This window comes from Phalacrocorax carbo, chromosome 1 (assembly GCF_963921805.1).
Source record: "Phalacrocorax carbo chromosome 1, bPhaCar2.1, whole genome shotgun sequence".
Classification (NCBI taxonomy): domain Eukaryota; kingdom Metazoa; phylum Chordata; class Aves; order Suliformes; family Phalacrocoracidae; genus Phalacrocorax; species Phalacrocorax carbo.
In genome coordinates this window covers 2,883,251-2,907,453 of record NC_087513.1, presented here as the reverse complement: position 1 = coordinate 2,907,453, position 24,203 = coordinate 2,883,251, and the positions used below count along the sequence as shown (strand labels likewise).

General features: G+C 43.2%; 1 protein-coding gene across 3 annotated transcripts in view; it reads left to right on the top strand.

The window, feature by feature from the left end:
• Positions 1-911: 911 nt before the first annotated feature.
• EXOC4 (exocyst complex component 4) overlaps positions 912-24,203 on the top strand; it is a 420,816-nt gene continuing 397,524 nt past the window's right edge. For all 3 annotated transcript variants that reach the window (XM_064442315.1, XM_064442324.1, XM_064442335.1), the window contains exons 1-2: positions 912-1,026; positions 22,151-22,340. In XM_064442315.1, coding sequence (XP_064298385.1) covers positions 941-1,026; positions 22,151-22,340 — 276 coding nt within the window. In that variant the 5' untranslated portion in view covers positions 912-940. The remainder of the gene's footprint in view (positions 1,027-22,150; positions 22,341-24,203) is intronic.

Below are 24,203 nucleotides of genomic sequence, written 5' to 3'. Positions count from 1 at the left end.
GGGGCCCAAACCTGAGCCCAGCATTCGAGGTGGGGCCTCCCCAGGGCCCAGCACAGGGGCCCCATCCCTGCCCGGCTCCTGCTGGCCACACCAGTGCTGACACAAGCCCGGGGGCTGGTGGCCTCCTTGGCCACCCGGGCACTGCTGGCTCATGCCCAGCCGGCTGTCAGCCAGCACCCCCAGGGCCTTCTCCGCCGGGCACTTCCCAGCCCCTCTGCCCCAGGCCTGGGGCGCTGCCTGGGGTTGGTGTGACCCAAGGGCAGGACCCGGCACTGGGCCTTGTTAAACCTCACACAACTGACCTCGGCCCATGGATCCAGCCTGCCCAGGTCCCTCTGCAGAGCCTTCCTGCCCTCCAGCAGATCGACACTCCCGCCCAGCTTGGTGTCACCTGCAAACTCACCGAGGGCGCACTCGATCCCCTCACTCAGATCATGGATAAAGACATTAAACAAGGCTGGCCCCAACACTGAGCCCTGGGGAGCCCCGCTCGTGCCCGGCCGCCAACTGGGTTTAGCTCCGATCACCCCAACTCTCTGGGCTCGGCCACCAGCCAGGTTTTACCCAGCGAAGGGGCCACCCGGCCCAGCCATGAGCCGCCAGCTTCTCTAGGAGGGTGCTGGGGGAGACGGTGTCAAAGGCTTTGCTCAAGCCCAGGCAGACACATCCACACTCAGTAGGTGGATGACCCGTTAATCAACGTTAACCGCCTTTCGAAGGTGGGCAGGATTGCATCGTCGACGGCGCGTTTCTGCCCACTCGAGTCCGAGGCCGCCGCCATAGAAACTACAGCTCCCGCAAGGTCCCGCGGCTTGGTGCTGCGCGCCCCGCCCCCTCGCCGTCTATTGGGTCGCAGGCCCGCAGATGCCCGCCTCCTCTCTGCTGATTGGCTGCGCCGCGCCAGCGGGAGCGGCTGCCCGGTGTTTGAGAGGGGCACAAGATGGCGGCGGGCGAGGCGGTGGGGCGCTACCGGAGCACCATGAGCAAGAGCAAGGACCCCTCGGGGCTGCTCATCTCTGTGATCAGGTAGGGGCGGCGCGGCCCCGCTCCGCAGCCTCCCGTCCCGCCCTCAGGGCCGCTCCTGGGGGTGACCCAGGGGTGTGTGCGGGCCCCGCCGTGCTGGAGGGGGCCTCCCCGGGCCGGGCTCCAGAGCCTCGGGTTTTTCCCGGGCCCTGGCAGCGGCGGGGAGGCCTCAGTGCTGGAGCCGGCTTCCCCCTGAGGGGCCTCCTGCCACCCTGACCGGCTCACCCCCTTCTGTTCCCCTTCCTTTGCTGTATCCTGGGGTCAGAGGAGTGGCCCCCGCAGTTACCCCCAGCGTTGTGCCATACAGGGAGGGTCAAGGCACAGTCTTATTGCTGTAGAGTCCATAGTTGGCTCCCATCCACAAATGCACAGCAGCACTGAGTGAAATGTGGCTGGTTGGAAAAGCTGGAGGACTAGGAAGTCCTGTGTGCAGCCTCCATCCTGTTTTAGGATGCCATAATGGGAAAAGTGCTACTTCTGAGTCTAACCATGTTGCGGGGGATGAAAAGGCAACAGTTGCACCTAGTCATGTTTAAGCTATTGAGTTTTGTCTGCCCTTACTCCTGCACTCTCATCTTCTCTGCTAGAGGATGATTCTGTGATATACTTGGAGCCAAGCAAAGGACCTGTATTCACCTCACTGGTTTCCCTCTTTGCCTTCTTAAACTGCTTGTAAATCTCTTCTGTGCTGCCTATAACCGGTGGGTTGGCAGCTGCTTTCCCACACTGAACCTGTTAAATGTTGGCCTTACGCACACCTTTTAAAAAGGGTGCGGGCCCCAAGTGGTCATACTAGTATGGTGTTGTGACTTGTAATGAACTTTCAAACTTTGGTTCCAACTTTGATGTCTTTGCCAGAAACTCTAGTCATTCTGTTACTGTGGAGAAGTTATTGTAGCAGTAGTTCTGTATCTAAGACATATTATGATTTTAAAATTCTCTAGGAATGATAATGTTTAGGACATAATTCTGTTCTTTTTCATTATTCTGAAAGCTGGTCTTTCAGATCTTACAAAACTTGAGGTAGGCGGTGACTCCAAAAAAAGCATCAGGTTCACAGAACTGCTTAGCTTTTCCAGGGTTGTGACTTTAGTTTCTGAATTGTATGGTAATAGGTAACAAAGAATCACACTGAACAGTGAATGAAAGGTGATGCTTAACACAGACTGTGCTGCCTGACTTTTCAATTTCAAGTATATGTGGTTCATTAGTTTTATAAGAAAACTGTTACAAAACCATGCAAATTTAGGTTGGAGTTATGTATATATGTATGTATACAGATGGAGAAAAGTGTACATTAGTATGACCCCATATAAATATGAGGTGTGGCAGCGGTAGTAGCGTACTTTGGCAACTTCTAATTTTGTATACGACAGATATTGAAAGGGAAGGGGATGGGAGGCTACTACCCAAATATATGACTATTAAAATGGGTGGTGTTCCTGCAGACTTTATATCCTACATACGCACGGGTGCAATTGCTCGTGAGTTCGCATGGACCGTTTGCGTAATAAATAAATGAGTAGTTGTGAAAACCTGAAGAAAACAGGTTTCTCACCTGGATCTTGAGTTTTTACTGGGCACTTACACTATATGTTTGGGGCAAGGATAAATAGTGTGGATTTGAAGTGTGTTGTGCTAAGTGTTTCTTTAGCAGCCTCAAGGTGGAATAAGTTGGAGAGGCGAACACGCTAAATTGTAGCTAGGTAATCTTAATTTAGATAAAATTCAGTAATTTGTTGGCAGTGGAAAGAATGAATAATACATATGTGTTGATTGATGCAGCATTTCCTGTAGTAATCTTCCTTTTTTTTATTTTAGTGTTTTCTGTAATTTCCAAGAGTATTGTAAGGGCCTCCTTTTGTATCTCTATTTTACTAAATCTGGACTTGTTATTTAATTTATAATGTAAAATGAGAGTGAGCTTAAGTTACTGTGTTCTCCAAATAAGAAATCATGTTTGTCTAATAATCTTTGGCTTACAGAAACTGATACCTTGGCTAGTTTAGGTCCAGTGTTTAGACACAACATTGAAGTTATCAACTTCATGAAATTAAAATTATTCGCTAGAACAGCCTGATAAATAAACCTCCAGAATTTAATTAGAAGTTGGTTTAGATGTAGAGATTCTTTGTGGAGCTTGAAGTATCATATTGAGCCGGACCATGAAAACCTGAAAGTAGAACTGATTGCAAAGGAAGGAAAAAGTGTTGTGTTAATAATACATTTCTTAGGGTTAGCCAAGTACAAAAAGGAAATGGCATGGAAAGGAATTTAAATGACTTGCTTCTGGATGTTGTTTTTGAATAGTAGCTCAGGTGGGGATGAACTTGCTAAGCAACTGGTGAAATTTTTCACTGTTTTGAATGATCATAAAATACCAGTGCAAACAGATTGAGGCCTGGCTGGGTTAAAGTTATCTTCCTTATAACTTTACTCAGCTTCAGAAAACATTACAAATCTTAACAGGAGGCTATTGGTTTGGGATGTAGCAAAGTTTTCTTATCTCGACAGCTTTATTTCCAAAACATTTATGTAGAGAGGCTTCTGGCAGTCCTTGTGGTTTTACACTTGCATTGCCCTGTTTATTTAGAAGGCTATTTATTTCTCTCTTGTTGCTGTGTGAAAGGCCCATAAAAGGAAACAGTGTATGAAAAGTAGCAAAACTTTGACTATATTCTTCTGCTGTAAAGAAACAAAACCAGAGGAGCTTCTTGAAGTATTACATTTTACTTGCTTATTGGAAAGACGGTTATCGCTTTGAAAAAGAAACGTTGTTTAGGTCTGCAAAATCTGCTTAGTGTGATTGTCTATAAAATGCTTTGAAATATGAAGCTGAAAGGCTTTTATAAGTATAAATTATTTTATTAATGAAGGCATAATTTTTGGTATTTACTCAAGCTCAGTAGCTCCCTGTTGCAAGAGACTGAATAATTTACTTTCCTCTGATACCAGATTTAGTGATTCTTGTACTTATTTCGCTGGACTTCCCAGGAAAAAAGTATCTCACCTTCAGGGAGAGTATTTGGGGCCAGATCCTTGACAAAGTTTAATGTATTATAGCAGCACTGGAGTCAAGTGAGAAATGGTATTCTATGGAAGCTGGGGCTCTAATCTACAATCAGGGTGCTTCTGCTTCAGGGAAGTTAATTGCATAAATGTCAGTGTAGCGGTGTAGGTTTCATCAGTGTTATTCATCGCAGTCTTGGTACAGTTTGGAAATTTTGGGCTGTCCCTCGTCTCTGTGGCACTGCTTTTCAGCAGCTCTGGCTGCAGAGAGCTCTGAGATGAGGGAAGACCCAATGTCCCACTGCTGATCTCTTTTCTGTCCCTGTGACGAGTTGGTTTTTCCTATTGTGTTGGGAAACATGTTTCTTCTTTGGGAGTTGTTTCCTGTAGGAGCATTCACGTACTGATTCACCTTGGTTTCCCGGTTGTTGCCAAGAATAGAGAGTAAAGGCAGCCTCGAGTATGGACTAATTTGGAAGAAGTTGTTTCCCGAGCAGAAGGAGACGTGCTGCTCTGTAGTTAGAATACAAAACTGAAAATAAAATCCTGGTGTTTGAGTGGAATCAGGATGTGTTGTGTGACAATAACCCTGCTAAGGTAGTCTGGCTCAGAGGGGTGATTTCTGGCTCCCAAGCTGTGTGGTGCAGATGTCTGCTGCCCCTCCTGCCCTGTGGCCCTGACTCGAGATGACCGGCTGTGTCCATGTAGGAAACCACCCTTGTGGGATCCTGGTGGTATCTCATTGGTTCCAAAACCTGTCCTTGCCTGTGAACAGCAAGTTGGATTGTTTACTGTCGTAAAACCTCTCTTGCAGCCAGCAGGTAGGATGTTTTATAGTGTTACGCTGCAGTTGTATTTTCTGTCCAGCGTTACAGGAGCCATGAGGGCACCAGCCCTCCTGGGATATTAAAACACTGTATTCGGTGGATGGAGCGGTACCTGGTGCCTTGTCTATCCCACCTGTAGGGATGCTGTCAGGAGTGAGCGATGTGCAGTGCAGCCCAGGATAGGACTGACCCACTGGAAAGGAGCTGGGAGCTGCGTTATGAGGCAGCATAGTCATACCCTCAGCAGTGCTGCTGCTGGGTTATACTCAGTTTTTGGGCACGGTTTCCCTCTTGTTTCTTCTAAAAGAGAAATAGAGGTTTTGTAGGGTAGGTATGTTCATAACAATACATCTATTAGAAGTAAAAAGTGTTTAGGAAGCTTAGTGAGTGTTTGCAAAGTCTGCTATTAAAATCCCCACCTTTGTTGCGGCTCAGGGGAGCTGCTGTTCTCCCTGTGCCTTTATGGGGTATGACAGTATCTTCAATTTGCCCTTGTCCTCACGTTGCTGAGAAGAAATGACCATTATTTGCTACAAGAAGACACAGCTCCTGGGATCGTAACTTCTAGAGTACAATATTGGATACCGGGGCTTTACTGCTTCTGTCCCCATGCTTCTGCGGGATGGTCAAAAGCGCAGTGCTTGCACTCGTGCCTCGGCACACCCACTTGAAAAACGTGCTAATTCCTTCACGTATGAGAAAGGAGCTTCAAGTTCCTTACATAAAAGGTACTTTTTAAGGTCAAAATGTTGTCACTGGAGACCAGGAGCCTTTGTTATAGAAGTCTAATGCTGATCACATGGGCTTTGGCAATGTCTTTTTAAAAAACAGTGCAGAGAATGGAGAAAATTCCACTCGTCTGTGGGAGGACAACTTGAGGAGTATTTTTTTTATCTTTTAGAGGACAAACATGTGTATGTATATTGATTTTTCTTAACCTTTTGTTTTGTTGGTAGCTGGTTGAAACAGCTTTTGTACTCTGAAACAAGCAACCTGGCATTTAGCAAATGCTTTTTTTTGTGATATCTTGTCAGATTTTTAATTGGTGAATGTGTCTGCCTTTTATTTATTGTTAGGCATTTTTCTTTCAGTTAAAGGTTGCTATTTTTTAAAACTGGCCTTTAATAGCTGCTTTAATTGGGAGAAAACAAACTTCAGCAGAGACTCCATAAGACCTTATTGAAATCTTTGTGCTAAGCTTTCACACAGACAAACACATACGGCAGATGTCAAGGAGAACTAAAAGGCAAGATATAGTACATTTCCTACTTTCATGTCTGCAGAAGTTGAGATTACAGGCAAAAAACCTTGAACATATTTTATTTTTCACAAGTGGAATTCTTTTTAATGCTTCTTGGCTATTATTTTCATTACATTTATGGTGAACTTTGTTAAATGGGTTCTTACTAATGACCTGGCATTTGGTCTTCCTTTTCTGTCTAAAGCAATAGAGCTGATATCCCAGTTTGTGATGAAGAGTGGGAAAGACGGATGTATAGCTGTTGCCCTTGCTGCTACAAGAAATAAAGCCGAGTTATTCTGATCTGTATGTACTGTAATGGTCTCTTAAAACCACTTTTATTGCTAATGGTGTTTTCCAATGTTATAAAGGTAGCAGTTCTTCTGCAAGACAAGTAGCTCAGAAATTCATCGAGAATAAATTGTATATGGCAGAGTATGGTTTTAAACTATAAATTTTCCTGAAATGATCTTGAGGCACTTATATAAAATGTGTGCATATTTGGCAAGTGGTGGGTTGTAGCTTGATGCAGATACTTGGTTACATTTAATATCAACCATAGGTGAGGGTGCATATGTGAATATGCAGCTGTGTGCAAAGGGATGGTATGTGTGACCGTGCCCTGTTAAAAGCTCGAGGTGTTTTATTTTTCAGCTCTTACTTCAGCTTTAGACAAGGCACTGCGCAGAGCTGGAGTTTAGCCAACCCTGACAAAACTAGGAAGCGGAAGTAGTCGGTTTTGTTAATTAATGATTACAAGCTCTGTGGTTTCAACTCTTTCGAAGACAATGCCTCCAACAGCTCTTCGTTGCAGTGCAGTACTGAAATCTTCGGGTTAATAATGAATTTTCCAAAGCCTCTTGCTGATTCTTGCAGGGCCGCTGCTCTGATGCAGTATGATTTCAAGGATGGGTTCATAGCGCAAGTTGACCAGTGGTTCCTTCACTACTCTTAATCACCCAGGTGGCAGGTCCAAGTAGCATTATCCAGCCTCTGCTCTCACAGACTTGAAAATACTGATCCTTAGGACTGCGGTTTTCTTCTGGGAATATGGTAATTCATGTAACAGCTGTGTTGGCTCTTTGGATGTAAAGTTAATTACAAAAAAAGGGACAGAGTTGGTACCTGTGGTTTCTTGTACGTGGAGATAGTCAGATAGTCTTGGGCAGGTTCTCACACAGTGGAGGGGGAGCTGAGTCGCTCTGCTTGAGCCTGGCAGCGTAACTGGCATCTTGTGGGTCTGTCTGTTGTCTGCACCCCTTTTCCAGGTGGAAAATGGTGTGCAGCTGGTGTCGATTGGGCTTGGCCTGTGTGCAGGATTGCTTTTTCATCTTCATGTATTGCTGCTGGAGTCATCATGTTAAACAACTGCAGTCCAATCTTTGTTTCAGCAATCAGCTGATCACTAGCTATACCTACATCGTTTGTATCTGTGGGGTGAAATTTGATTAAGGGTTGGTTAATTTAGCAAAATAAAAAATTCCCTGATATTTATTTAGGTGGCTGTAGGCTGCTCAGCCTTTTCACTGCAGCTCTCATGCATACATCTGCAAGTCCTCAATGATAAAAAGACCATCAACTTCTGTTGAAAATAGTCTAACCAACTGTGTAAGCAGCATGAAAGATTAATGGAATGTAAGTAGAGGAGGAAAATGTTTTATAATGCTCTGTTTACTTTGTATGCTTAACAGCATTTTGAAGAGACTCGGTTCTGCCATTTCTTGTAGTGGAGGAGCGAGTTACTTGTTTGCACAATGGAGATCTAGTCTGGGGGCTGAGTACCTTGCACTCCCCTTGATGAGGCTGGAGCATGCTGGCCTCAGGATTTTACTTTTTTTTAAGGGGAAAATCCATTAGGATTTTGTAGTAATTTCAGTGATACCCTCTTTCCCAACCCTATTGACTTGTACAGTACAATTTTTGACTACCTTCTTCCCAGCACCTCATTGTCTCCATGAAGGGAGTAGTTTGTCCTCTGAACACCTTGATTCATTTCCTCAAATCCAGACTTTCATAACAACAATCAACCTGTGAAAAAATGAGAAAGCATGCAGCATGTTGCTACTGGGTTAAATTATTAAACACCTTTTGGATTCCTCCCCCCCCCCGCCCCCTTCTGTCTGGCTTTGTTTCATAAGGAACCAACTTTTTACAGAGGTTTCAATGAGGCTCTATGGAGGTTTCAAAACATGTATTATCAGTTTATATGCTTTGAGGTTAAATAGTGCTGGAAGCTGTAGATCACCCCATTTGGGACTTGTCTTTAAGACAACAGTTTTCAATTATAAAATTCAAATAAGTCCATTTAGTTTAATGAACCTCTGGAAATTTGTAGAGCAGTGTAGAGAGTGTGCTGAAGTACAGCTCTTGTCCTAGGGTGCTTTACAAAACTTTTTCTTTGTGCCCTGTTGAAATGCAGCTGTTTGTAAGGTCTTGAAGGACGGTGCACAGACCGTGGCACAGCAGTTGGGAGGAAGAAAACCTGCTGAACTGCTCTAGACAGGCTCTCTTTCCGTACAGGGTCTTTTTTTACACCCATAAAAATAAGGCTTACGGGAGGAAAAACCAAAGAAAACAACAAAAATGAGCAACCAAACAAACCCTGATTTTCAGAAAGGAGCAGATTTTATTGTTTCCGCACTTATGCATTTTATTCTGATTAACTCAGAGGCAAACATGCATTTTGGAAGTGTTCATTGGAGGCACCTTACTGTTAAGTATCTTAGGTGTTGCTTGACATTTTCACTACAAGGCCCAGTCCTTGAAATTACCAGGAGCACACCCATTGTGTAATGTTCTGTTTCCCTCAACAGCTTTTTGGGGAGGAAAAGGTACTAAAAAATTTGTGCATTTCATCTTCAGTGCTGCTTCTTGTGGAACGCTTCCATGCATCTTCCATGCATCTGTGAAGTCAACACTTGATCCTCCCAACAGCTTGCACTGCAGACGCACTGCTGCAGTTCCTGTGATGATGAGCAGTCTGGCAGTGTTTGAGGAACCGCCTGGTTACGGCTGCTTCTGCCGGACAGCTGAGATGTGGACAGATGCTCTCTCTCATCTCGGTTATTTTGTTCCCTTTCCCTCGCATCCTGACCTCTTATATTTTATTCACCCGTTTTGTTTCTTGTATATTAGATTTCCTGCCACACAGAGCTTGTGCTGTCAGTCTGCGTGTCTGAGCGGGGTCTCTCGGAGGGGCGGCTGTGCAGTTGGTCTTTGGGTGGTAGTGCACTAGAAACGTCTGGTGATGATCACAACAGTTTAAACCTAAATGAGAAAGCAAATACTGTAATTGCTGTTTGGCCACGGTCATCAGCAAGAGGTGCCTTATGAAAAGTAACTAGATTCTAATGGGTTTCTTTTTACTCTGCTTTTTTCCCTTCCTTTTTCAGTACTAAAGACTCCTTGGCACATTGCAGCTCCTTCCTGCAGAGAGGAGACTGGTCTTTCTAGACATCCACAGTGCTCTCTTTACATGATTATTTGCTGCTTCTAACAACTGCTTTCTTCGTTTAACTCCACAATTCTTTGTTGATCAAAAATTGTCTGTGTCGGCTAAGGCCATGCTGTGATTTTTTTTCCCTGTACATTATAGAGGCTTGTTGTATTCTGGATTGTGTTTTAGGACCTTGATATGATGTAAAATGGAGGATAAATAAATAAAATCTCCTTCTCTAATTTTCCTTCCTGAAGGCTAATTTTGATAATCTCTGTACTCTACTATTAATTTTATTGTCTGGAGTGACTCAAGTGTATATGATAAGTTGTGAAATGTATTTAGGAGAGGTTTTTATAATATTGATGTGTAATACCTACCCAGCACCCTTTATCTGTACGTTTCAATAGACGGACAGTGAGAATTATTGTTTAACAGCTATCCAAACTGTAAAGCATTGAAAACATCACCTGATTTCTTCGGAATGGATGGATCATAGCGTATCGCTTAAACTTTGGGTTTTCCCCAGTGCTGCAGCGTGTACTGTTGAACTGTGTGTTCTGCAGCTTCTGTTGAAAAGATTTCTGGGTGGTGTTTTTATTGAAGAAAAAGGTTATAAGTGAGTCCCGTAAGTTGGCCACGCTGCTGAACGTAGCCTTAGCTTTCACCAAGACGAGCTTTAAGGCAAGCTGTGTTGCGTGCAGTCGATACTACAGGCTGGCTGTGCTCTCAGAGCCGGGAACTGGGAGGCTTAACAAGGCGGATGACACGGTGCAGATCACTGCAGGAACAGGTGGCAGAAAGTTTACTGTGGATTGCTGTTAAAATTGGGGCTTTGTTTGATCCCCCCAGTGATTCAGCACTTGGTTCAATTACACTTCACTGAAATGTTCATTTTCCTGATCAGATGAGAAATATTTAAATTTGATTGGCTCGCCTTATTTTTTGTTGGTGTTTCCCACTGTCTTTAATGAGTGTTTTCATTTGAATAAGTAACACTGAGTGAAGGCAAGTGAATTGCATGCTTAAAGAAACCTGATCCAGGAGTAATGGAAAATACTTTCTGGATTTCCAAGCTGCACCTGTGCATTGTGTAAATACTCTTTTTCTGCCTTTAACCACAAATATTTGCATGTCTGCCCTGATGTTGAGGAGCAGAGGAAGGAGGGCTCTACAGGGACACGTGGATGCTGAATACCTACAGCGATGGTCAAAAGCAGCGGGGACTTCCACGCTCCTCTCCCATAAGAATTGTCTAGCGTGTTGCAGGTGCTAACTTAGCATTAATTTTCTAAAACGCCTACTTGCATTTTGCATGTGTTATGTGTTCTTTCACTTTTGTTTAATAAAAAAATCCACAGAAGCCTAATGCCCACATACTGTTACTACAGCGTTCTTCCTGTGAAACAAATTCTCTAGCCAAGAAATTGATAATTAAGACTCCATTTACTATCCATAGCTTAGCAGTAATCATACTTAACAGGGCTGGCCTTAGGGTAGGTAAAATAGGCAGGCAGTTATCCACCCAGCCTAGCTGGAGGCATCAGAAAAAGCAAATTTGCAGAAATGAAACATTTGTTATTCATTAACTTTAACAGTTTTCTCTTAAAATTGACACTTAATCTAATTCTCTTGGCATTTTATTGGGCAGGTAGGAAGCTAACAGTGGGCTGGCAAAAGAAATTACTCGTCTGCCTTGGAGAACAGAGTAAAGCCCTTGATAATACAGGCTGTGTGGGGAAATACAAAACTTGTCAGTGTAAACAGAAGTTCTTTTTGAGTCTCAAATCTGATTCCTGCTGGAGCTGTTGAGGTTGGTGCCTGTGAATGGATAGTCTTAAAGTTTGATGTTGACTTCCTTTACTACAGTGCAAAATACGGGGGTAGGGAGGCAACCAAATACAGGATTTGGTAGGAAAAAACACTCTCTGAAGGAAATGCAACAGCAAGGTACGAGGTGAAGCAGGAGTGGTGTGGATTGCACCCTGAATTCAGGTTCAGAAGACAGAGAGGGCTATGAGGTCTTCAGGTTCAGAAGACCATGTGTGCTATGAGGGCATTCAGCACACTGCAGAGCAAAACGGGGTTGGACTGTGGGTGTTTGGAGCTGAGAAATTAATGGATTTGTCTCTGACTGACCTGGTTTTGTTATTGGTCCTTGTAGAATAAAAGAGAGGGGAGAATAAAGCAGAGTTGCTTCTCTGATGCTTCTGACTGAGGTACGCTAGTAGGACGGCATATGCTAAAACTAAATATTCGCTGTCAGGCAGGAAAATAAACTTCAAGATGCAGATGGAGGATTCATTCATGCATCCCTCTGAGAGGAAGATTCTTTAGGAACCCACATTTTTGCACATTTGCTGTACATGTCTCTGTCCGTGAACAAAATACTTTGTCCCCTTGAAGCTTTGTGGCTCAGCAGCCCATATTGCCAGCCTGAGCCCTTTGGTGCTGCGGCTGCCTGAAGTACCTGCAGCGATGCCTCTTTCTGGCTTTGCAAAAGCTTTTCCCACTGAGTGTCACAGGATGCCCCAGAAAAAGCGTTTCATAGTACGTGCCCTTGTGGCTGTTCTCAGTTTGCGCTAAGCTCAGTGGTACGGTGACTGAGCGAAGAAGTCTGTTGTGCATTTCGTTCGCATCAAAGCTTATTTGGTAGTAGTTTGTTGGTGTGGATGAGCTGGGCATGTTTTGGGAACATGGGTGTTACACAGAATAAAGCTTAATCGGTGTGTAGCATGCTTTCTGTGGTGCTGGGAGCTGTGATGTTAAATCCTGTTTTGGGGCTGGAGTGCATTTGAAGCTCAGAAATAGCATGGTAGGAAGGGAGGTGAATTGCTTCATAGTTTTGCAGCTGATCATCTCTGTATAGCATTTCTGTACTCCTGTAGTTATCTGTTGTGCCACATGATGTGTAGTACAATGGCGTTTGTTTTCTTCTGCTGTTGAATAGCTTAGTAAACATCATGTTCTTTCAGTTCACAACAATGAAATTTATTAGCTTGTGAAGAAATTATGGCTTGTTTTCTGTCCTTTTACATCATCTGCCTGTTTGTTTTTTTTTTTGTCTTGCGTTGTTTGAATACTGGAGAGTTCTTTCTTTTTCCTTTTTTCCCTCTTTTCTTTCCTTCCTTCCCAAATTAAGGCATCACACTGTAGGAGTAAATTTACAGAGGAGATGAGGTGGTGTGGTAGTTCTGCAGTCCAGGCACCCTGAATGCAGTGAAAAACATTGATTTGTCAAAACGCAAAGGAATAGCCAACACTAAGTCTGTAGTGTGAGAATAACTTGTTCTGTAGTGTATGGAGTCTGCTGGTGGTAGTTGTTGCTGGGACCAGATTAATTACATTGGCTCTTAGGGAAAAGTTTCTTTTATCCCTACTTATTGTGTCACATTTTCAAAGCATTGTATGTATTTACTATGGTAAATAGTAGCTACAGTCTGTATCATTTTCCACATTATAAAAATGAGACGTTGTGTGACTTTCTCAAAGCTCCTTAGTGTTTTAGTGAGAGAAGCATTTTGTTTTGCAGCTTGGAGGAAAATGCTGAGACTCTGAGGTCAGTGGAGAGAAAAGTTTTAACAACTCAAGTGGGTTTCCAACTGCTTTCAGATAGCATGTTGGGCATTTATAGGTAAGCATCCAGAACTCTGAAATCTTGCCTCCCAATGTTTTGAATTATTCTTTAGCTTTTGATAGCTCCAGTCTGTGGAACTTATGTAAAACGACAGGTGAGAGTAGATTCAAACGTACTTTCGGGTCCCAGTTTTGCCGACATGTCTGAGATGCTTTGTTCCTTTGTCTGTGGCGTGGAGGAAGGAGGAGTCTTCTGGAGCTGTGGAGTTCCTTTGGTTTTGTAGAAAGGTACAGCCTCTTCCAGAGATGGTAGAGGTGGCAATTACATTTGATCAGTGTGAATACATTTTTTTTTACGTATTTACCATTGGAACCTAGATGTTCCTGTCTTTGATGTGAATTGTTGTAGCAAGCAGTTTAAGGCTTTCAGCATCTTGTGGAATGACAGTGCTTCAGGACTCCTGTAAAAGTCTTTCCACCTACACCCTGTGCTAGCTATTTGAGGTGGATGCTGGAAAGCGGAGATGAAAGATACTTGTGATCTACCGATCAAATTCTACCGAAATGAATAGTCCCAATGGATTTATTTTATTAATCTCAATGCAGTGCAAATTCACTGACCTCTGGGGAAATAGCAAGTTTTTTTTTTTCTTGTATGCAATATGCTGTACATCCCATGATAAAACCATTTCAGAATTGTGTCTAATCATCTTCTCCCCTATCCTGTCATCTGTGTGTGGAAGTACTCCGGTGAATTAAGCATTTTGCATTTGTGTAAACTGTATTTTTAACTATGTAAAATCAGAAGTCAATAAGTTTTGGCTCAATGAATTTCTGTTTTACTGTAGCATAAAAATGTCTCTTAACAGACTAACATCCAGTTGGAATTATTCTAATCCTGTTGAGCTCTTGCTAATGAGACAGGCATATGCAGCCATCCAGCTGCCAAGCAGAAATTGCAGGTACCTTACAGGGGAGGCGGACTCTCACTTAGAAAAATGAAAATGAAAAAAACCAAGTGAACTGATCAGGGAATGCTACTGGAGATCCCCACTGAGTTCATAACCTGCACGTACTTGGTTTCTAAATTGATGTGTCTTCTGTTTATCGTATGTTTTGAATGCTTTTTCTTTTCAGGGAGTTCTAAAAAGCTAATGTATATTTATCATTGTTTCATAATCCTGTCCTGTTTTGTAATTCCCCCCTTAAAGTTCTTTCTGCAAAGTTCCTTTCCCAAACAATTTTGATCCTTTCTATTTGGCAAACAGTGTGTTGACTTTTCTTCTTCCTTGCCACACATTTTAATAGAACTGAAACAAGCAAAGATGCCCTTGGCTTACTTTTCTGCAGTGTTAGCAGGAAGGTATATAATCTCAAGAATATTAAGTATTCCTTGCTTTGCTTTTTTTGTGCAGAGCAAGAAGAAGAAATAAATGGCTCCTGTACCAAGGGGCTTAGGTAGGAAATTGAGGTGTACAAGGTAATGTTTCAGATTCAAAGTGACATTGCTCCTTTTTGTAGTTACAGATGCTGCTAGACTTCAAGGATTTAATGTTGTGTTTTTGAATGAGTGAAATGCTGGGTAATGAATTACTGGAGTAGAGAGAAGGTGGGTTAGTTTTGGTTTAAGTAGGTAAAGTGGGGGCTCATCTGATTGATACAGTGACTTGAGAAAAACGTGACCAGGGTCTTGCTGGTGGCTGTTAGAAGTTGTAAGTACTCATAGTGCTTTTGAATATGTTGCAGAAATTTATATGCTGTAGCCATGGTGGTCAAAAAATATAAACTATTATTTGGGAAAAGGTTTAATATGATTTTAAAAAAACCTAGAAGAGGCATTCTCGGTTTTATGGCACACTTGTTTCTGACATTTTGGCTTAAAGCAGCTTCACTTCCTCATATTTATTTATATATATTGCTATTCACATCCATTAAAGAATGGGTCTGCTTTTCTCTAAGTGCTCTTTGATGGTTCTTCAGTACATGATCGTGGGATGAATCGCATGTGCACTTCTGTTCTCCAGCCATTAATCCAGGCTCCCATAATGACTCAAAATAATCAAGTCCTAAAACCAAAACTTTATAATTCTGGAACTTGCTGTTCTTTCAGTAAAATAAATGAAAAAGTGGTCTCTGATGTTGCTTTTCTGCATTTGGATCTTGGATTGTGATTTAAACTTCTATCCATAAAGAAATAATCTACAGGTATTTAAGACAAACACATGTGGATGGAGGGGGAAAAAAAATGTTAGGCCTAAATTTTTTGTTGCTTGTAGAATTATTTATCAGTTTCAGCATAGTAACTGGTCCCTTTAATGTTTTAAACTGGAACAGACTAAAGGGCTGTAAAAATAGATAATTTTTTCTAGTCAGAATGATGAGTATATTTTAGTGATGCTTGTTTCTACAGTATTTTCCCAAAACAGGTAATTAAAGAACACGAGAGGTTCCCAATACAGGTGTTAATTCTGGGAAGATTTCCCAGTTGGTGCATCTGACAGAGCCAGCTGGAAATCTTGGAACATGGCAATTGACTGAAACTTCCACTGAGTTCAAGGCTTGCAGGTTAGGATCGCAGGCTGGAAAAATATGTAACGGCACGTCAATACGGTCTTGTCCTTGGTGAGCATGTCCCTGGGATGTACAAAGCAGCGGTTGGGCAAAGTCCGTAACTCTTGCCTTCTCCCCCCTCCTGCTGCCTGGCGGCATGGCGGTTTCACGTGGAACTCTGCAAGAATGGGTCGTGGTTGTCTTGTCTTCTTGCAGGTCTGGTTGCTGAAATACCCTGGAAAGGTGAAGGGAAGGCCTCACGGTGGCATTTTCTGTGCTTGTGTTTGTGTGTACGTGCGCAGGAGTCGGTAACGTCACCTCTGGCACCTCCAAAACCTTACTCAGGTTTACGTGATCTAAATTACTGGAGTATTGCAGAGGATGAGGCCAAAGAAACACACTATTGAGGCAGATTAATGGAGTGACTAGCCTGAGAGTTCATCTCCAACAGTGGTAATGCAAAATGTGAGAGGCGGTGCAGGTGCAGCCACTTTGTGTCCAGAGCCTCTGTGCCTGCCTAGCGTCTGCAGTTGTTGCGTTAGGGATGTTGGAGGGTATGTTACAGCTAGTTTCTCTCAGTATTTGTTTTTGACCTGTTGTCTGTGAGTACATTTAAATCCTCTTTCTGAACCTGCTGATGCTGTGAGCCGCACATCCTGCAGCAAGGTTCAGGAGTTCACCACCTACGTGTAAGGGTGCTTTGTCCTTTTCTAAACTGATCTCCTGGTAGTTTCAACAAGTGCCACTAGTTCTAGCAGCGCATGATTTGGTGAAAAACTGTTTTGCATTTACATCATTCATCTCATTACTGACTTCTGCAGACCTCATTCCTATCTCCTTTCAGCCTTTTCTTTTCCAAACTGCAGAGTCTTGGCCTTAGCGTCTCTGCAGAGAACAGCTGCTTTGTCCCCTCTGTTGTTTTAGTCACCCTTCCAAGGGTAACAGAAAAGAGAGAGAAGACTAGAACTGCTCATATCACTCCAAGTATGGACATAGTAAGGTTTTATACAGCAGCAGAGTGATTCCTTTGTCTTGCTCTCATCTTGTTGTGTTCTGGGCTACAGCTGCGTATTAAGCTCATTTTTCAGAGAACGCTAAGTGTAGAGAAAGACTTAATTGGCAACTATGTTCTCACCTTGTGCTGCTGAGGTTCCTGAAGTCAAGTTGGATGGACTGGAGCTTTGCAACCTCTGCATTCCTGTTACTCTTCTTTTTAATATGGTTTGGCAATATTTGCATGCTACTGCGGGCTGTGTTGTGGGTTTAAAAGACGAGGTCTTTGGCGTTTAGACTGAGAAGGTACATGAGGAGGCGTGTATCCTAGGCTGCGTTAAAAGGAGTGTGGCCAGCAGGGCGAGGTTCTCTTCCCCTCTGCTCTGCCCCAGTGAGGCCACACCTGCAGGGCTGCGTCCAGTTCTGGGCCCCCCAGTTCAAGAAGGGCAGGGAACTGCTGGAGCAATGCCAGCGCAGAGCTGCCAAGGGGATCAGGGGCTGGAGCATCTCCCTTGTGAGGAAAGGCTGAGAGACCTGGGCTTGTTCAGCCTGGAGAAGAGAAGGCTGAGGGGGGATCTCATCAGTGCCTATAAATACCTGAAGGGTGGATGTCAGGAGGATGGGGCCGGGCTCTTTTCAGCGGTGCCCAACGCCAGGCCAAGGGGCCACGGGCACAAGCTGGAACAGGGGAAGTTCCCCCTGAACATGAGGCCAAACCCCTTTGCTGTGCGGGTGCCAGAGCAGGGGCACAGGCTGCCCAGAGAGGCTGTGGGGTCCCTTCCCTGGAGACATTCACCCCCCGCCTGGACGCGGCCCTGTGCCCCTGCTCTGGGGGTGCCTGCTCCAGCAGGGGTGGGACGGGGTGAGCTCCAGAGGTCCCTGCCAACCCCCACCAGTCTGGGATTCTGTGTAGTGCTCAGCCAGATGGGCTGTTTTTTCACCCCCTAAAGCATTTTGATTCTGCTGAAGGTGGCAGTAAATGTATATTATATATCTAAGCAGAGAAACAGCAAAGTGACAACCAAAATTGGTACTTTTAGTTAGACATTGTCATTGTATCATTTCAGTAGGAATAAGCTTCTGGTAACTCACAAAGGCTTCTGATTTCCAGCTATACTGGTTTGTCCTTCTGACATGTTTTGTGGTTTCTAAGATACAGGTCCTGTTGTGACCTCTCTCTTGATCTTCATAAACATCTATGTTTTGGCTGTGGAAATGTCTAGGAAAAAATATTTTTCCTGCAGAGGGCAAGTTAAACTCAATTGTAAGGACAAAAACAACTGGGCAGTGCAATTTCATTCTCCTTAAATTTGGATGTGACTGGAAGTTTTTAGGAAGCCTATGTTGGGCAGGAACTTGCTGGAGGATTAGAAGAGGCTTGTGATATCCTCTGACATTACCATGGTGTAGGCTTAGCCTCGGAGAAAGATCTGTAGCTTTTGTAACAAACTACTGGCATTGCAGATTGATTCGAGCCAAAGCTTGAACAGCTTTGGCAAACAATAATTTTGAAATTTAGTTTTGTTTAATTAAAACTAAAATCTCCTCTAGTGTGTGATACAGGCCAGTTTGGTTCTGCTTCGACATTGTCTGTAGCAATGCACGATTCTCCTGCAATCCATAACGCAGGTTAGAGAGAATTGATGTTTTCATTAACTACTGAGACAAGCAATATTGTTCAGCTTCAAACTCAAACAATATGTCAGTTCCTAAAAAGGATCTACGTTCCTGTCCGGTGTAACCATGCTGAAGAACATTCTTCTGGAAAGCATAAGCAGTTCTTCACAAAGGAATCATACTCATCTGCAGGAGCTCTTAATGGTGGAAGATTTACTCCCAGACACGTTCTTGCACATGCTTTCTATTAATCTTTTATAGCATGAACCCAAACTTCGCTGTGTCTCACAAGTACTATATGTTTAATATTGTTGAATTAACTGTATGCTTAACTTTTTCTAGCGCATTTTCATACATTACTTTGAAGTGTTTACCCGACCTCTGCTAGCAGCGTTGAGTGTCTCAGTAGTACTGAGTGCGTGTGATTGCAGCTCGCTTGTTTGAGGAACCAGTGCTGTGTATTCCCCAGGTGAGAGAGAATCTGGGCCACAGGGACACACGTCTGCCTGCTCAGCCCCTTCCACCAAACTGCAGATGCTTCCATTGGAGTCTGAGGTAGCTACTAGCGGTGTGTACCTCGTGCTCCGGTGTCATAGGCAGTCTGCAACGTTGGGGAGCTCGAAGTACCGTGTCAGAGATCTGCAGGAGAGCAGAGGCTGTAACCCAGATTTCTTAACACCAGGCTTAATTTCAAACCGCTGTACTAGTGTTCTTACTTTCCAGGTCCTTTTTGGATGATATTAAAGTGTTTTGCACACAGTACAAATTAAGTAAAATATTTTTTTTGTGAAAATGTGATTTAAAGCGCAGCTAAGCATGTTTGGGAGTAGAATATTACTGTAATAACATTAGAAAGCATTCCTGTTTCTGTAGCTGCCACAAAGCATGGAACGTGAAATGCTACAAATATATTTGATGCATTGGAAGAAGCTACGCTGTCAGTGGAATGGGGAGGGGGGTCCCCATCTCTGCATGTTCTTTGTGCAGGAGCAGAGGTGCACCTGCGTCTCCTGTGAAATGTGCAGCTCTTGGTATCTGGGAGTGGGGAGGGAGGAGGGTGGAAGGCACCTGCACCGATAGTCTGAGGCATAACAAAAGAAAGAGGGTCTCTTCTCCTCGCTTCCATGTGCTATCTGTTATGGTCTTCTGCCACTGCCATCTGAAACTGAAAAGGAGTGTTAAAACTGCACAGTAAAATTCATCACTTGGGTACATTGTCTTCTTTTAGGGTGTTGTAGAGGAATTACAGCCAAAATATATCCTGTCCTCCTTGGTAGCTGAGTAGGACAAGTGTGCGTGTGCCCCTGTCCTCCTCTCGTGCCATCTTCCATATGGTAGTACAGATTTGCTTGCTCACTTGAGTTTTCTAGGCTGTTCTTTCTGGGATTGTGAACCCTGTGAAATTGCTTTTTTGTTTTGTTTTGGGGTTTTTTTGTTCTTTTTAAAGATGGAGCCCTTGAGTAGGTGGTACAGCCTGTTGTTTATCTTCGAAGGGAAGAAAGTAGTGAACTGGAGGTTTTGGGTATGTCTCTGTTGACTTCCTGAGGGAGAGGGAACATTTCTTGTATGTTTAAGTTCTTTGTTTACACCCATTTGAGAAGAGCTTTTGCATTTGAGTTCCTACTACTTTCCTAATGGTATGGAAGAATTCAGAAAAATCTGTCAGATACTAACCCTCTATCAGATATTAACCCTTCTTGTGTCGTGCTTGTTGTCATTGAAGATAGTCTTAAACCACAAGGAATTAGGCTTCTCTCCTTTGTTCTTTTTCAGTGACGTGCAAGCAGTTCTCGCTTACCTTCTGGCTTTTACTGTAGAGGACAAGTGACTGTTATTGCAAGAAAAATGGATATTTTCTTTCTTACTTGACAGCAGGAGATACTGGTTTTAGTTTGGCCGGACCTCATTGCTCTAACAAATCCAAAGTGAAAGCCATTATGTTAGCAGAGAGCAGCAGCAGTGTTCAGCAGTGGGTTTTTTGTCTTCTTCCAGCTATTTGACCTTTTCCACACAAATAGCTTAAGAAATCCAGAAGAAACTCAAGAAGTTCTCTTCTGGCGGGGTATTTTTTTCTCAGTTTAAAGGGTTGGAAACAATGGCGGTTCTAGTCTTTCGCTATTTTTATACTCTTCCAGTGGAGCACACATACCGTCTTAAGATGGTGCCTCAGTTCAGTTCAGAGGCCTAAATGTCTGTGATTTAAATGAAATAATGGTCTCCACATGTTCATGCTCTACTGGTTATATTTTTAAAGGCATCTCACTTTCAGCAAGTAGATGCTCCGGATTGCTTTGAAAGTTGTGATTATTTCATGGTGTTCAAGCACATGACCCAAAGCAGTTTGTATGCAGTGATTTTTTAATATATTTGTTTTCTTGCTTATTTTCTCATCATAAGTTCTTTAAAGTGGCTCAGAAATTGCCAGTAGAGCTATTGAATTCATCCCTGCTGATTCTTAAGGTTGTGATATAGCAGTGTTTTAGGTCGTAACTACTATAACTGATCTTAAATGAGTGTTCTCTTTTTTTCACCATGAATTATACAGTTTTCAATGTCTATATTGCTGATTTAAAACAGAAACCTGTATGGACCATAGCGACCCTTCCAAGGATAAAGGAAGAAGAAAATTCAGAATGGCTTGTTTTGCAGACGCTTACTTTCTGAGTGCTACCTACTGTAGGAGATAAGAATATGTCTTTTTGGCTATTGTGGTCTCCTGGGTCTTTCTGGTGGTGTGATTAAGATGAGAGGAAACGGCCTCAAGCTGCACTGGGGGAGGTTTAGATTTGTGATTAGGGAAAATGTCTTCCCAGCCAGAGCGGTCAGGCCCTGGCACAGGCTGCCCAGAGAGATGGGGGAGTCACCATCCCTGGGAGGGCTCAAACACCGTGTAGACGTGGCACCTGGGGCCATGGTTTAGGAGGCCTGGAGGTGTTGGGTTGGTGGTTGGACCTGATGGTCCCAGAGGTCTTTTCCAACCTTAATGGTTCTATGATCCTACATGATCATGTCATTCCAGGTGTGGGCTTCTGGATCCAGTGGCAGGATGGGTCTCGAGGGGGTGAGTGGGGTGAAGAGAGAGAGAGGGAGAAAGAAGATTGTGTTGATATTGAATAAAACTCAGAAATTTGGAGTGACACCAAGAAACTTTCGTCTCCTGTACCAGTTTCATTAAATTTTCAACAGTTTTATTGGAATCTCAAACTTCATTGATTTTAAAGAAAAGGAAATCTAAAAACCTTCCTAGATGATGGTAGTTGGAAGTTAAAATAAATGCGGGGGAGTAGTAAGGGCCCGTGACATGTCTCTGCTGTACTGGTGTACTTTTGGAAATGGATTGACAATTGGAAGGCACGGGTAGGCTTTTGATAGATTTCTTTGTGTGCTTGTGATATCCCTAGTGTACTTTTGGCAGGTAAGTAGTGGTAACAGCAACACTCCTCTAACAAATAGTTGCACTGGTCCCTGAGTCTAAAGTAGAATTTCTTCTTTATAGTTATTGGTAAGTAATAAATCAGGATATATTTCATATGTTTTACTCTGTCCATATTAATGACTCTCTGGAAATATGATAACCAATAGATAACTTTCCATTTTCATGAATCTATTTTCATGAAGTGTAGTAAAAACACTCTGAAGCACCTGAAAATTGGAGAAGTAATAAACCACAATATTTATGTTTTTTATTTTCTTGAAGTACATTGTTCTCTACTGAATGTCAGACAGACACGTTTACCAGAAATAAGCTTCACTCAGTGAAGTGTATAGACTAATAAGAGCAGCTGGTTTGTGGTAGGTAGTGAATTTTTTAGGCAAAGGCTTCCTGTCCTTATAGATAATTTCAAAATATCACTCTTTTTGTCATCTTTTTGTCCTTAGGACTTTATCTACCAGTGATGATATTCATGACCGAGAGAATGAGAAGGGCCGCCTGGAAGAAGCTTATGAGAAATGTGACCGGGATTTGGATGAACTCATCGTCCAGCACTACACCGAGCTCACCACTGCGATCCGCACGTACCAGAGCATCACAGAGCGCATCACCAACTCGCGCAATAAGATCAAACAGGTGAAGCCTAGCTTTGGATGTGTTTCTCTGTTTGCATCTACTTGATAGCGTGTACTCTGGGTACAGATCTGTGCAACTCCCGTACCTTTTCCTTGTGCACTGTCTTTTTGTTGGTAGTGTAATGTTGTAAGCTCCCATTTTAACCTTTTATTTATCTCTTTTCCCAGCTGCTTGTCATCATTCTGAATGCGCCGTTACCCACTAAGTCTGAGCTAGGCCTGATTTTCAAGGCGCTCTGTGGCATGGCCAGGGGCAGACCATCCAGTCCTAATACGGTGGTCACAGGCTATGTCTTACTAGCAACATGTTTTCTATAAGATCTCTCTCTGTTGTTTGAGAACGCAAGTAATTAAAAAGCAAAACGGGAGGTGGATGTGAAGCGCAAAGCTTTGCAGTGCCCCCTGTTCGTTTATTGTCTGGACATGTAGCTATCAGGTTTTTGAAGTCTAAGGGCTGCTAAGCTAACACCTTTCCATCTAATCTCTTCATGTTTTGCTACGTTGGCCTCCAAGCACCTCCTAAATAGTCTGGGTGATATATCAGCTTGCTTTTCGCTCAGAGAATATGAATTTTGGTGCTATTTCCAAACTCGGTTCTGTTGTGTGAATGTACATGAACTCTGTGCCCCTGTATCTTTCTGTATTTTGAGCGCTCACATTTTGGTAGCGTGCCAGTAAATAACTCTGGCGCTTTTTGTTGTGGACTTGTTCCATCTGCTCTCTCCCAGCAGCGACAGATTAATTCTTTGGACTCCTGTCCTATCTTTTACTTCCGGTGTAGTTTGCTATACCTCAACTTTGCAAACTAGGCACCAAATTTATTCAGGGTTTCCTTTTTTTCCCCTGGCTCTGTGGAGGTCTCAGCTTAAAACCTTTCACAGCAGTGCTTTGGGAGCAGTAGGCTTTTACCCTTTTGGCGCTATGTACTGACCCTGCTGGCTTTTAAAATTCATTTAGCATTTTCGAAGAAAATGAGACCGTTCTGATGCTTTCCAAGGGTAAAAGTTCATTCTAGGATTTATGTACAAAGCTCAGCACTTTGAAAGCAGAGATCAATTGCACTAAATTTGAAATAAACTGTAGATGGTGGCCCATTTTCACACAGTATACGAAGCTTTGCTGAGGTCAAAACGAACATGGAGGGGTGTGACCTTTTGGTCCCACCTAGAAGACTGACTGTAGAGGTGAAAGACCTTTTGATATTTAAGTTTTCTTATTAGTTTTGGTCAATATGTATTGAAGTAGCTTTGACCTAATCTAATGGCAGGCCCCAGATCTGGTTCGTCATCAATCTGTATTACACTATCAGACTTTATTTTGATGTTCCCCTTTTGTGGAGGGTGGATGATCACACAGGCGCTTACTTGCATGAGGAGTTGTGGAAGTGATAGATAGTCCAGATCCCTCTGTGTATCTACCCTTTGTAGCCAATTTCTGTATGAATTTCCGTTGGGAAAGGCTTAGTTTTGAATCTAGCTTTAGAAGTGTTACCACCCTAAAACTGAATTATAAAGTAGGAACAATTCTGCTTACCAAGGGAAGGTTCTTTCTTAAAGACTTGCTGTTCATTCCTTTCCCTGCTCCCAGATGTAGATATAGTTGATCTTCTTTCTTGCAAGGACAGGAGTAGGAATGTCTTGTGATGTTCCTTCTAGCCCCGCCATTGTTTTGCTGACCTCGTTTGGCTCTGTAACAGCAGCCTGCTGGTGCTGGTGTGCTAGGTCAGTGAAACATTTTAAATTAAGGTATTGAACAGGTATTAAGTCTGAAGTGAGCTCTGTGTGCATTTCAGTTTGCCCCTGCTTTTGCAGCAAGTTATGACACCCTTTACGTTAGCTTTTCTGTTGGCTGGGGATTTTTCTAT